The sequence below is a fragment of the Podarcis filfolensis genome (genome assembly GCF_964270895.1).
Source record: "Podarcis filfolensis genome assembly, chromosome: 18".
In the NCBI taxonomy this organism is placed as follows: domain Eukaryota; kingdom Metazoa; phylum Chordata; class Lepidosauria; order Squamata; family Lacertidae; genus Podarcis; species Podarcis filfolensis.
The window spans coordinates 3959376-3974090 of record NC_139622.1 but is presented as its reverse complement, the minus strand read 5'-3'; the positions used below and the strand labels follow the sequence as shown (position 1 = coordinate 3974090).

The following is a 14715-nucleotide window of genomic DNA, read 5'->3' as shown; positions in this document are numbered from 1 at the left end:
GTCCAAGCGGGAGATAACCAGAGCATGCACCACTCTGGCGAGACAGTCTCCGGGCAGGTAGGGTCTCTGCCTGCGTACCAGGTGGAGCTGGTGGACAGCTGCCCTGGATACAGAATTGACCTGTGCCTCCATGGACAGCTGTGAGTCCAAAATGACTCCCAGGCTGCGCACCTGGTCCTTCAGGGGCACAATTACCGCATTCAGCACCAGGGAGTCCTCCACACCAGCCCGCCCCCTGTCCTCCAAAAACAGTACTTCTGTCTTGTCAGCATTCAACCTCAATCCATTAGCCGTCATCCATCCTCCTTAGCGTTCGCGAGAGCCCCATCCTGTCCCCAAATAACTCTGAGAACCGAGGGACGCAGATAGACTGCCCATAGGCCTGGAGGCTCCACAAGGACAGGGCTGGCTGCTGGATCAAGCCAAAGTGTGTGACCAACAGGAAGAAATATGATTTAGAATATGATAGACAAAAATGGAGTGAAGAGTTAGGGGCACATATAACAAATGATATATGGGAGTCAAGTATAAAATCAACAGAAATAGCCTCTGTGGATCTAAGACTAAGACTTATTCAGCAGAAAATAATATTCAGAGTCCACTGGACTCCAGCATAAACTCTACCAGAGGAAAATAACAAGTGCAGACGACTGCTAGAGATATGGGAGTAAAAGTGCGAACTTAGTATATATGTTGATGAACTGCCCAATGATAAGGTCATTTTGGTGCAAGGTGAGGACATCTATACCAAGAGTAATAAAAAGAAATAGTTATTTAGGCGAATTGAATTTAATTCTAAATTATATTCCGGAAACGTGGGAGATTACAAGGGGTAAAAAAAAAAAGGATGTACCATGCCATATTAGAAGCAAAAAAACTTGTTTTGATGAATTGGAAGAGCCGCAAAAAGATTCCATTGAGCACATGGATTGACAATATGGACAGACTAGCTACATACGAACGAACTGCATGTCGAAGTAAATTAAGAATGGATAAATATGAAGAAATCTGGAAGGAATATTTAAGCGATAAGGCGGACAATGGTGGGAAGTAGGGGGAGGAGAGAGAGGTGGGGAAATATTGTTAAAAAGGTGTAGTCATAGGTATATCAGTATTCAAATCTGAACTGTTAAATTGTGTTATTATGGTTTTTGCGGTTGTTGTTTGTATTGAAAAAATGATTAATTTTTTTTAAAAAAAGTCAAAGTGTGAGGGGGGTATACAGACACATCTCTACTCCTGATAAGCTCCGACAGTAGAGACTCTATCATGGTGGCGGGTTCAAGCCCTACGTTGGGTAAGAGATTCCTGCACTGCCGGGGGTTGAGCTAGATGACCCTTGGGTCCCTTCCAATGCTACAATTCTATGATCCTGTCCTCACAGTGGCTGAATACCCCTGAGAAACTAGGAACCGAGATAGACTGCCTCTGGACGTAAAGGTTCCACAAAGATACCAGAAGAGGCTGGCCGCTGGATCAAGCCAAAGAGAGCGGCCCATCTAATCTGGAATCCTTTTTGCACAGTGTACAGTTACCCACAGCATCTTAAAAAGCAGAGACATCACCTTGCCAACAAAGGTCCGTATAGTAAAAGCTATGGTTTTCCCAGTAGTGATGTACGGAAGTGAGAGCTGGACCATAAAGAAGGCTAATCGCAGAAGAATGGATGCTTTTGAATTCTGGTGCTGGAGGAGACTCTTGAGAGTCCCATGGACTGCAAGAAGATCAAACCTCTCCATTCTGAAGGAAATCAGCCCTGAGTGCTCACTGGAAGGACAGATCCTGAAGCTGAGGCTCCAAGACTTTGGCCACCTCATGAGAAGAGAAGACTCCCTGGAAAAGACCCCGATGTTGGGAAAGATGGAGGGCACAAGGAGAAGGGGACGGCAGAGGACAAGATGGTGGGACAGTGTTCTCGAAGCTACTAGCATGAGTTTGACCAAACTGCGGGAGGCAGTGGAAGACAGAAGTGCCTGGCGTGCTCTGGTCCAGAGTCAGACACGACTCAACAACTAAACAACAACAACACAATTACCCTTAGGAACCCAGATAGACTGCCACTGGGCATGCAGGCTCGCACTCTGCCTCGCCACAAGGTGGCACTGCCTCCATGCGCGCCACTCACAGACGAGAAATGGCGAAGAGGGAGCATGAATCGCAAGCTCTGTGGCCGGCAGAGGGTCCCATTGCTCCTCAGCGTCTTTGCGGCTTCCGCAACGGTCATCTAAGCACCGGGGTTTTGCCAAACCCAGGGAGCCAGCGAAGTAAAAAGCTGAGCTGCAGGGAGCAAACTCACCATGACCCCAGTCACTCTGGGTGCCTTCCAATCAAGAACACCTCAAAACACCAGTAGCTGAGACTGTTAGGGTTGTGGGTTCGAGAAACACGTGGGGTGAAAGATTCCAGCACTGCGGGCGGGTTGGGCTAGATGACCGGCGGGGTCCCTTCCAACTCTATGATTCTACAGTCACATATTAAAAGCTTCATGATGCAGGGCTGCCTTCGGAGGTCTACAGAAAGTCGTATAATTTATATCCAATAATAATAATAATAATAATTTATTATCAATGGTTCATTCATGGTCTCATTATTTTATTTTATCCTTCAGTGGCAGCTCCCCTGTGGAATGCCCTCCCATCAGATGTCAAGGAGATCAAAGAACGACACAACTTTTACAAGACATCTGAAGGCAGACCTGTATCGGGAGGTTTTCAATGTTTGACTTTTATTATGTTTCCAGATGTGCTGGGAGCTGCCCAGAGTGGCTGGGGCAACCCAGCCAGATGGGCAAGGTATAAATAATTAAATTATAATATTATAATATTATAATTAGACCAACTCCTCTGGTCCTTTTTGGAAATAAGGAGTCTTTGGAAATATTTTGTGGAATACAGCGGTACCTTGGTTTTTGAACTTAATCCGTTCCAGGAATCCGATAGACTCCCAAAACCGTTCGAAAACCAAGGCGTGGCTTCCAATTGGCTGCACTACAAGCAAGACGCCACGTTGGACGTTCGGCTTCCGAAAAACATTCACAAACCAGAACACTCACTTCCGGGTTTGCGGCGTTCGGAAGCCGATTTGTTCGGCAACTAAGCCGTTTTGAGAACCAAGGTACCACTGTATTTGAAAAAATATATATCATGGTTATATGAAAACGTATGTAGGATTTGAAGTATAGCAGCAGATGAGAGAATTGGTAGGTTAATCATTTAGAATTAATGTATCTAATGGGTAAAATGTAAGTCATATAGCCGCTTAATGAGGAAAGGAAAGAGCTCCACGGAATGGAAGTCAAAGGATATGAGAGATTTGTTTTGAGTTTAAAAGAATTTCCAAAAATTGAAAAGTTCATTTAAATGTTTTAAAGAAATAATCAAATAATATCTTAAACAACTATTATATTATATTATATAATTATTACCTAATACTTATAACTAATTGCACAATTGTGAAAATAGTTAGATGATGATAATTATCATATTATAATAATAATGCTATACAATAAAACGTCGTTGTTACTGCTCTGCTTCTTAGTACTTCTGTGATTTTATGCCATTTTGATTTACTTCAACAAAGCATTTTCATCCAGAGAGAGAAAAACCTCCAAATTCAGGGAGCAATTCTGCAACAGCCAAACACGCAGCTTGGCTCACTCGCTCGAGCTGCCTCAATACAGCCGGGAATGGGTCCGGCCGGTGTGCTCACCTGGGGTGAAGAGGGCGATGGCTTTGAGGCAGCTGTACTCCGCCAGGTCCACCTGCAGCCGGTTGAGCTTCTCCACCTGGTCCTGGAAGATGCGGATCTGGTCCATGAAGGAGACCACGCGGTCGGCCGACATGGGGGCCGCGTGGAAACCGGCGGCAGCCAGCAGCGGCGCCATGTGCAGCGGCAGAGCAGACTGCGCAGCGTTGAGGACGAAGAGCTCACTCCAGCTGAGCCTCAGCAGCGCCACCTGGTCCGAGACGGGCAGGTCAGGGAAGAAGGGGATGTTTCGCGCCCACTCCACCGTGCTGAAGAGGAGCCGTGCCGCCAACTCGCAGATGTTATCGATGCCCATCACGCTGCCTTGCTGGGCATACTGGGAGCTGAAGCGTGCGGTGGGGTAGGGCTCGGCGCGGAGGAGCTGCGAAATCAGCTCCGAGACGGGCTGGCCATTGTAGTATTCGCCACTGGGCAGGGCGTTGGGGCTCGCGCTGGAGTGGGTGGGAGGGATCCGGCCCCTCTGGACGGCTGAGGGAAGCAAGCAGAGAGAACTGGTTAAGGCCAGCGTGGTGCATGCTCTGGTTATCTCCCGCTTGGACTACTGCCATGCGCTCTACGTGGGGCTACCTTTGAAGGTGACCCGGAAACTACAACTAATCTACCTCTCTTTGAAATCAGAACCAGTGAAGGTGGTGAAGGTCCTGTGTGAGTGTCTGGAGGCGGTTGGAGGATGGATGGCAGCTAACAGATTGAGGTTGAATCCTGACAAAACAGAAGTACTGTTTCTGGGGGACAGGAGGAGGGCTCCCGTTCAGGTGCTTTGTTCCACCTAAGAACATCATTACATACCCCCAAGTACTGTTTTGGGGGACAGGGGGCGGGCTGGTGTGGAGGACTCCCTGGTCCTGAATGGGGTAACTGTGCCCCTGAAGGACCAGGTCCGCAGCCTGGGAGTCATTCTGGACTCACAGCTGTCCATGGAGGCGCAGGTCAAATCCGTGTCCAGGGCAGCTGTTTACCAGCTCCATCTGGTATGCAGGCTGAGACCCTCCCTGCCCGTGGACTGTCTCACCAGAGTGGTGCATGCTCTAGTTATCTCTTGCTTGGACTACTGCAATATGCTCTACGTGGGGCTACCTTTGAAGGTGACCCGGAAACTACAATCCAGAATGCGGCAGCTAGTCTTGTGACTGGGGGCGGCCGCCGAGACCACATAACACTGGTCTTGAAAGACCTACATTGGCTCCCAGTACATTTCCGAGCACAATTCAAAGTGTTGGTGCTGACCTTGAAAGCCCTAAACGGCTTCAAAGGCCCAGTATACCTGAAGGAGCGTCTCCACCCCATCGTTCTACCCGGACACTGAGGTCCAGCACCAAGGGCCTTCTGGTGGTTCCCTCGATGCAAGAAGCCAAGTTACAGGGAACCAGGCAGAGGGCCTTCTCGGTAGTGGCGCCCTTCCTGTATAACGCCTTCCCATCAGATGTCAAAGAGATAAACAACTACAGTGGTACCTCAGGTTACATAAGCTTCAGGTTACAGACTCCACTAACCCACCACCACTCTGTAACCTGAAGCGTATGTAACCCGAGGTACCACTGTATAGGATTGGGGGGCACCTGGCTTACTAGCAATACCTGTGAAAAGGCAGCGGTTCTCAACCTGAGGGTCCCCAGGTGTTCTTGTACTACAGCTCCCATCATCCCTGAGCTCTGAGCCTTGCTAGCTAGGGGTGATGGGAGTTGTAGTCCAACAACATCTGGGGACCCACAGGTTGAGAAAGGCTGATCTAGTGGTCTTGGTGGGCCACAAACTGAACATGAGCCAACAGGGTGATGCAGCAGCCAAAAAGCTAATGCTATACTAGGCTGCATCAGCAGAAGTACAGTGTCCAGATCAAGGGGGAAAACAGTCCCACTCTATTCTGCCTTGGTCAGGCCACAACTGGAATACTGTCTCCAATTCTGGGCACCACAAATTAAGGAGGGCGTTGACAAGCTTTCTTCTGCAGCAGTCAGTGGAAAAAAGACAGTCACGAAACCAAGAAATTACAGAAAACAAATGAAATGCCGTGAAAATCCCTGAAATGACAAGTAATCGACTATAGAGTTGAATTAAATAACAAAAATCAAAAAGTTTAAGGAAAATATTTTCCTAGAATTAAACAAAGACTTAACGAGATGCCGGCTACAAAACTCAGGGAAGCATTTCAGCCTTGCTCTTGAGTTTGTTTAAAATCATTTAAGGTTTATAATTTCTTTATTTCCTGATTAGTTCAGTGAAACGAGTTTTGTAGCCGGCATCTCGTTAAGTCTTTGTTTAATTCCAGGTTAACTTTTTCCTTAAACTTTTTGATTTTTGTTATTTAATTTAACTTTATAGTCGATTACTTCTCGTTTCAGGGTCTTCTGCAGCAGTAGCTACCCTTCCCAGGAGCCACAGAATCACAGTGTTGTAAAGTTGGAAGGGATCCTGAGGTCATCCTGCAAATGCCAGAATCTTTGGCTCAGCAGGATCCTCTGGGCCAAAGGGAACTTTCTGGGGTCTGATCCAGCAAAGGCAGCTAAAGGTTCTCCAACTGCATCGCAGGGGGGGTTGGACTGGATGACCTGTGGGGACCCTCTCCAACGCTGCAATTCTATGACTCTATCCCGTTCCCAATGAAGGGAGGAGCTCGTAGGCAGGATCCGAGGGCATGATCTCCCCCGGAGACCTTAGAAACCCGAGGAGGTGGCGAGTGAGGGGCACAATCATGAGACCTGTGGAAACGGGGCCAAAAATCCAAACAAAGGAATAATTTGGTGCTCGCTCGCTCTCAAGATGGTATTTGGCTCTCCAGCTGTGACCTTTACTGCTACTGAGTCATATGACCTGCCAGCCTGCAGGCTCCGTTCCTCACCCGCCTGTAAAATCCTGCGCTCTCCAAACAAACACCACCTGTTTTACCGGTTTGACAGCGACCCGCTGGGCCCTCCGGCAGCCTTGAAGGCAAGCAGCTCATTCTGCAAAAGCCAGGGCCTCTTGACTCCGCACCAGGTCCCACGTTAACCTGCCTCCCCAGCCATCTCACGCTGCTAGACCTCAAATTCCCCTTCGCGCTGACCTAAACAGACTAGGATGCAGGCAGTTTTAGAAACGCAAGATAGATGAGCTAGGTGCCAAATGGCTCCTAAAACCAAGGTTTCAGTCGCCAATATATGTGAAATTTGTGGAAATATATATTTGAAAAATAAAATAAAAAGTGGTGAAGATATTAATAGGCAAGATGTTAAATTGTTTTTATATGCAACAACAGCGGCAAGAGTATTGTTAGCCCAGAAATGAAAGCAAGAAGAAATTCCGACGAAAGAAGAATGGCAGGCGAAATTAATGGACTGTGCAGAATTGGACAGGAAGGGTTCGAAACCTGCGGGAACAGAGATTTACAGAAGATTGAAAGAAATATACGAACTATTTGAAGAGCAACTGTAATCAACAAATTACGCTAGTAGGAATACAAGAAGTTTTGTAAGGAGAAATATATGAAATACTGCAAACTAGAGAAAGAATAGAGATATTGGTTAAGAGATTTAAATCTAATAGTGGAAGTAAGAAATGTATATTAAGTGAATAGACTAGAAAATTTTCAGATGCGATTGATGGAAGTCAAAAAAATGGTGTAAGAAATGAAAGTATGTTTAATTACTGTTGAAAATGATGTGTTGAAAAATTAATAAAAATTTATATTGAAAAAATAAAAAAGGAAAAAGGAAAATGTATCATGTTTTTTAAAAAAGAAACTCAGATATGTAATGGCTTCTTAAACTGAGGTTACAGGCGCCAAAATGGAATTTCTAGTTGGCATTTTGGGACAAGTCTCATTTTCCAAATGATGGACTGACTGTGATTGATTCTCAGTTAAACATCTGGCTAGTTCAGAGGACAACCTTGAGCCTTCACAACTCTGAGCAGGGCAGTGGGGGAAGCGAAGACAAGCAACAACAATTCGCTGTGACGCTGTTCAGTGCGCCTGCTCCTGCTGCACAGAAAAAACGTTTTGGTTCCTGAAATTCATTCTGATTGTGCAACCTGGCTCCCAGGCATCTTCACTCAGTCGCAAGTGGATGAAAGATAAAGGGACCCCTGACCATTAGGTCCAGTCGTGGCCGACTCTGGGGTTGCGGTGCTCATCTCGCTTTACTGGCCAAGGGAACTGGCGTACAGCTTCCGGATCATGTGGCCAGGATGACTATGCCACTTCTGGGGAACCAGAGCAGCGCACGGAAACGCCGTTTTCCTTCCCTATTTATGTACTTGCACTTTGACGTACTTCCGAACTGCTAGGTTGGCAGGAGCAGGGACTGAGCAATGGGAGCTCACCCCGTCGTGGGGATTCGAACAGCCGACCTTCCGATCGGCAAGTCCTAGGCTCTGTGGTTTAACTCACAGCGCCACCTGCTTCCCTAAATGGCTGGTGGTCAGGTGCATAATGCGTTTGGCTCCTGGCTTATTTTGAACCCTGGTTCTGCTGCGTTCCAGTTGGCACCAGGCACTTTGATCCAGGGTTATCCGTGCCAGTGTTGGACCTTTGACCCCTTTGCATTGCTGGCATATGGCAGCTCCTAAGCATTGATTCCCTGACACAACTCTCTTTCAGGTTGGGTCTGTGGGTGGCTGGCAGATTTCACCAAAGGTCAGACCATCTGCAAAACTGAGTCCTGCCAGTTGAGTCCCCTTCTGCCATCCAGCGGGTACTGGATGCCAGCTGCGCCAGACGCTCAGCGGAACAAAAATTTAAAAATACATTATAGAAGACAGAATGGTTGGAACTTAAAGAATGAACATCATATGTAGCTGCAGAGAGCCAGGAGTCCTTTTACTCTACTGGACCATCAAGAAGGCTGATCGCCGAAGAATGGATGCTTTTGAATTCTGTTGCTGGGGGAGACCCTTGAGAGTCCCATGGACTGCAAGCAGATCAAACCTCTCCATTCTGAAGGAAACCAGCCCTGAGCGCTCACTGGAAGGACAGATCCTGAAGCTGAGGCTCCAAGACTTTGGCCACCTCATGAGAAGAGAAGACTCCCTGGAAAAGACCCTGATGTTGGGAAAGATGGAGGGCACAAGGAGAAGGGGACGACAGAGGACGAGATGGTGGGACAGTGTTCTCGAAGCCACTAACATGAGTTTGACCAAACTGCGGGAGGCAGTGGAAAACAGGAGTGCCTGGCGTGCTCTGGTCCAGGGGGTCACGAAGAGGTGGACACGACTAAACGACTAAACAACAAAAACTTTTTTCGTTTTTTCCTTCTTTTCCTTTTCTCTTGCTTTCTCCTTGGGGGCCAGCAGCTGCCTCTCAGCCTAACCTACATCACAGGGTTGATGTAAGGATAAAAATGGAGAGGAGAGGATAAAAAAATCCAAGCTTATCTGTTAAGGTTGGTGGGCAAAGACATACCACTTATAGGGGGGAAAAACTTTTTATATGCAACAACAGCTGCCAGGGTAGCAATTCTCAGGACAAACCAACAAAGGAAGAGTGGATTTGTAAATTGAGTATATAAAATTGGCAAAATTAACTTCAATTATAAGATATCAATCAAATCAAAAGTTAAGAATGGCGTGGAAGTATTTCGAAGATTGTATGTCAAAATATTGTTCTAAAAATGACACGCTAATAGGCTTAGAATAAAAAAATGTAAGCAATAACAAAACCAGTAACGAAAGAAGGAAAAATCAGAACGTAACAAAAATAATTTATTGTAGAATGCAAGGGGAAAAGGTAGAAAGAAATATAAAGAAGTTGAATTGCTGTGGAGGGAAGTAGCGGGTGGGTGGTGGGTTTTATAATTAAGTGTATAATTAAGTAGCTGTTTTAATCTAGGTACAGTGGTACCTCAGGTTAAATACGCTTCAGGTTACAGACTCCGCTAACCCTGAAATAGTGCTTCAAGTTAAGAACTTTGCTTCAGGATGAGAACAGAAATCGTGCTCCGGCGGTGCGGCAGCAGCAGGAGGCCCCATTATGGTGCTTCAGGTTAAGAACAATTTCAGGTTAAGTACAGACCTCCGGAACGAATTAAGTACTTAACCCGAGGTACCATTGTATTATATTTTATGTGAGGGAATCATTGGGAATTTTGGTTATTATGCATCTATGTTACGTTTCAATAAAGATCTTGGGGGGGAATGGAGAGGAGGGGAAGGAAAGATGGGATGAAGAAACATGAGGATGAAAATAAACCCAAAAATAAGTGATACATCTGATGACATGAGTTGTGTGATGCAGCAGGAAATAAATTCAGCAGGTTTCGAGGTCCTGCAAGGGACCTCGGTTAACAGACATATGTGTCATCCTCTTTGGAGTTTGTATCTCTCCAAATATCACACACACACATACACACACACCCCAGAACTGGAGAGTACCTTCTTTCCTCATCCCGACGCGGAAACACTTTTTCAGACGGCAATACTGGCATTGATTGCGGTGGTGCTGGTCGATCTGGCAGTCGCGGTTCGACCTAGGTTAAAACAAAAATTGTGAGATAAGCTGCCTCCTTCCTCCCGTTTACACACACGGCCGTCCCGTCTCTTTGAGGAAATGCACATATTGTTTAAAAATAATAGATGAACCTTTCCGTAAGCAGCAGCCACAATAAATAAGCTAAGCGCTAGAATTCATGCAAAAGTTGTGTTATATGATTGACACATCAATACAGCATTTATAATCTATGAAACAACATTAGCAACGTTAGCCAAATAGCCACAGAAAAATAAACTGAGTGGAAGTGGTTCTCCAAGGTTTCGGACTTGGGGAATCTCTCCTATTCCTACCTTGGAACAGTGTTAGAAATTAGCCGGGTGCCAGGCGCGTTTTGCAACTGGCACGGGTCCCACTGCAACCACGTGGAGATCTCTGGGTGCCCAGGCTGGCCACTGACATCTCCACCTGGCTGGCCCCTCCAGCGTTCTTAAGCAGATATGCAGAAGAGCTGATTTATTGCATTTCTCCCACCTTTTTCTCCAAGGACTGCACGGTTCACCCTGCCCCCAAGTTAATCCCTACAACGACCCTGTGAGGTAGGCTAAGAGGCTGGGACTGACTCCAAGGTCACGCAGTGAGCTCCATGACTGAGTCGGGATTTGAACTCTGGAACCCTGGTCTCCCGGGTCCTAGTCTGCCGTTCTCACCGCTACACCACCCTGCCTTCCTAGAGCACGTCTGCTAGGGGGAGGCTCTATATATTAAGCAGGTAGGTAGGTAGGTAAGTAAGTAAGGGACGCGGGTGGGGCTGTGGGTTAAACCACTGAGCCTAGGACTTGCCGATCAGAAGGTTGGCGGTTCAAATCCCCGCGACGGAGTGAGCTCCCGTTGCTCGGTCCCTGCTCCTGCCAACCTAGCAGTTCAAAAGCATGTCAAAGTGCAAGTAGATAAATAGGTACCACTCCGGCGGGAAGGTAAATGGCGTTTCCGTGTGCTGCTCTGGTTCGCCAGAAGCGCCTTAGTCCTGCTGGCCACATGACCCAGAAGCTGTACGCCGGCTCCCTCTGCCAATAAAGTGAGATGAGCGCCGCAACCCCAGAGTCGGCCACGACTGGACCTAACGGTCAGGGGTCCCTTTACCTTACCTTTTAGGTAAGTAAGTAAGTAAGTAAGTAAGTAAGTAAGTAAGTAAATGGGAATCAAAATGTCACTTAGAGAAGAATCAGAAATATTTCCCCGGAAGCCTGAATTCGTTTTATTCTGGATTGTTTGACAGGATATAGATAGATAGAAAATTTATTACGGTCGGAGACCAGCTTATAAAACACACTTGGGGGTAAAATCCCAGAGGGAAAACAAACATTTAAAACAATGTACAACAGTAAATTTAGAATTTATAAATGCAACAAGCGTATAGACACTTAAAACTTTAAGCTACCGAAGAGGACCAGAGTCACCCATGGAACCGAGTTTGGGGGTTTTCTTAACAAACTAGTTTGGGTCGGGGGATGGTCTGCGCCTACAGATCTGTACACAGAATGTGGCAACCATCCGGGTCGTCTTCTGATCTTTGCCTAATGGGAAAAGGTTGAATTCTTGCTTTTCCAGGAGGTCAGCGAGCCTCACCAGCAGGGGATCAATGGTCTCACTCCGTGCCTCTTCCTAAAAGGGACATCTAAAGAGCAAGTGCTCTGGGCTTCCTATCTCCCCCAATGAACAGGCGCAAAGTCTCTGAGCATATGGGGCTTTTTAAAAGGCTCCTTCCAGGACCGGCGAGGGCAGAGCGGAGCTTCTGGCGAGTGTAAAAGCCCTTCTTGAATTTTTGGATACGAGAAAGAAGAGATATGCTGCCAGTGTGGCTATATATCTCTCGATTTCTCCAATTTTTATAGTCGGGGCACCTTGAGCAGTCCTGTTGTCTCTCGGTGTCTATGCTGATTGGATATTTTAATGTGTTGTAAACGACTTTGAGGGTTTTTCTCTCTTTAAAATATAAAGTGGTATAGAAATCATCATCATCATCATCATCATCCCACTTGGGGGGGGGGGGGAATAGTGCCTAGCCATTCTATTGTGGCAACTATAACCTGGGTTTAAGGTGCCATTTGGTGATTGGCTTATACAGTGGTACCTCAGGTTACATACGCTTCAGGTTACAGACTTTGCTAACCCAGAAATAGTGCTTCAGGTTAAGCACTTTGCTTCAGGATGAGAACAGAAATTGTGTGGCGGCAGTGGGAGGCCCCATTAGCTAAAGTGGTGCTTCAGGTTAAGAACAGTTTCAGGTTAAGAAGGGACCTCCGGAACAAATTAAGTACTTAACCCGAGGTACCACTGTATATCCAAGTTTCTAACCACAGGGAGAAGAGAATTCTGGACTCCGCATAGGTTTTGATGAACCTCTTCCAATTCCTGCCCATCCCATTTGGACACTTGCCTTCTGTACCAGCAAAGAATTGAAACCCTCTCGCTTCTCCAAATGCACACAGACCATTTCTCTCTTTGGGGCCCATCAGGTCAATGCGCATGAGCAGGCGAAGGAGTCAGGAATCCCAAAAATTCCCTCCTCCCCGGACAAGGGCCTCTGAGGAGAGGGTTGCCAGGGCAGAAGGGATAAAGCAGGCAAGAAGGCGGGACTGCCTCAGTATCTCCGGAAAGACATTTTATACCGCATCACAAGGCTGGTCCATTGAAGCTCAAGACTGCCTGCACTGACTGGCAGCGGCTCTCCAAGGCAGGGGTCAGCAAACTTTTTCACCCGTGGGCCGGTCCACCGTCCCTCAGACCATGTGGTGGGCCGAACTATACAGTCATACCTCTTGTTATGTTCAGTTCAGGTTACGTCTTTAGGGTTGCGTCCCGCGGCGACCTGGAAGTACCAGAAAGGGTTACTTCCAGGTTTCGCCGCTTGAGCATGCGCAGACGCGCAAAATGACGCCACACGCATGTGCAGAAGTGACGAATCGCGACCCGCACATGCGTAGACGTGCAGGCGTGGGTTGTTTTCCTCTCAGGTTGCGAATGGGGCTCCAGAACGGATCCCGTTCACAACCAGAGGTACCACTGTATTTTGAAAAAAAATAATGAACTATGCCCCACAAATAACTCAGAGATGCGTTTTAAATAAAAGCACACATTCTACTCATGTAAAAACACCATGCAGGCCCCACAAATAACCCAGAGATGCATTTTCAATAAAAGGACACATTTCACTCATGTAAAAAGACGCTGCTTCCCGGACCGTCCGTAGACCGGATTTAGAAGGCGATTGGGCCGCATCCGGCCCCTGGGCCTTAGGTTGCCTACCCCTGCTCCAAGGTTTCAGGACTCTGGGCCCAGCATTGGGGACATGCTATTGGGGACTGAGCCCTTAAGCTATGGTCCTTTCATTTAGAAATGAAGCAGGGATCTAGTCCTCATGATTTAAAACTGGTACACATGAATGCGGGCAGAAGAGGGTGGCCAATAACTCCCTGACACTGAGAGCTGTTCAGCTGGGGAATGGTCTCCCTCGAGATGCTGTGGACTCTCCTCCCTTGGAGGCTTTTAAGCAGAGGTTGGAGGGACATCTGCCAAGGATGCTTTAGCAGAGATTTCTGCATTGCAGAGGGTTGGTCTGGATGACCCTCAGGGGCCCCTTCCAACTCTACTATTCTATAGTCCCTTCCAGCTCTGTGATTCTGCACTGAGTAGCAGGAGATGCTCTCCAGGGTTTCAGCCAGGGTCTTCCCCAGCTGTACCTGGAGACATCAGAGAGTGAATGTGGGCATATTTCTGCAGAATTAGAATGTGGGAATAATTCAGCAGAATTAGATAAATGAACAGGACGGATCCGAAACCTGTGGGATCAGAGATTCTTAGAGGACTGGAGTAAATATATGAACTCTTTGCAAAGTAATTGTGATGAACAGGTTACGCTAGTAGGACTGCAAGAAGTTCTGTAAGGTGGACTATTTGAAATATTTCAAAAGGAGGACTACGAGAAGAATTATTAGTTAAGGATAATTAAATGCAATATAGAAATGCAGAGTAAGTAATAAAGAACGGAAAATCATCAGAGGTGTTGACAGAAGTCTAAAACATTGTATAAGATGAGAAGATATGTCCTATGACTGTTGGAACTGATATGTTAAAAAATCAATAAAAATGTATATATATATAAAAACAGAGAGTGAATGCCAAGAAGTCCTGTTTGGGCCAGCGAGGAGACCAGGGGAGAATTAGCTGTGGGATCCCAGAAAGGGTAATCTTCATAAAAGGGGAGGGGGAGGGAAGGTGGGGGGGGGGAGATCAGGCTAAGTTCAAATTGAAAGCCAGGTGGAATAGCTCTGATCTCAAGGCTTTTATATGTTACTTTTTCTTTTATCGTTTTATTTGTATAATGCCTAATAAAGGTTTGAATAAGTAAGTAAGTAGGAATAGCTCTGTCTTACAGGCCCTGCGGAAGGATGTTAAATCCTAGTCTCATGGGACAGAGCATTCCACCAGGTCGGAGCCATCACTGAGAAGGCCCTGGTCCTGGTGGAGGATAGTCTGACTTCCTTAGG

The 14715-nt window shown here is 46.8% G+C and overlaps 1 protein-coding gene across 1 annotated transcript in view; it reads right to left on the bottom strand.

Moving 5' to 3' along the window:
* The window catches only part of NR2F6 (nuclear receptor subfamily 2 group F member 6), a 31345-nt gene that overhangs the window by 4668 nt on the left and 11962 nt on the right, over positions 1-14715 (bottom strand). The window contains exons 2-3 of the mRNA XM_083594788.1: positions 10111-10205; positions 3709-4233 (exon numbers count right to left, since the gene is read on the bottom strand). Of these exons, the coding sequence (XP_083450914.1) occupies positions 3709-4233; positions 10111-10205 (620 nt within the window). The remainder of the gene's footprint in view (positions 1-3708; positions 4234-10110; positions 10206-14715) is intronic.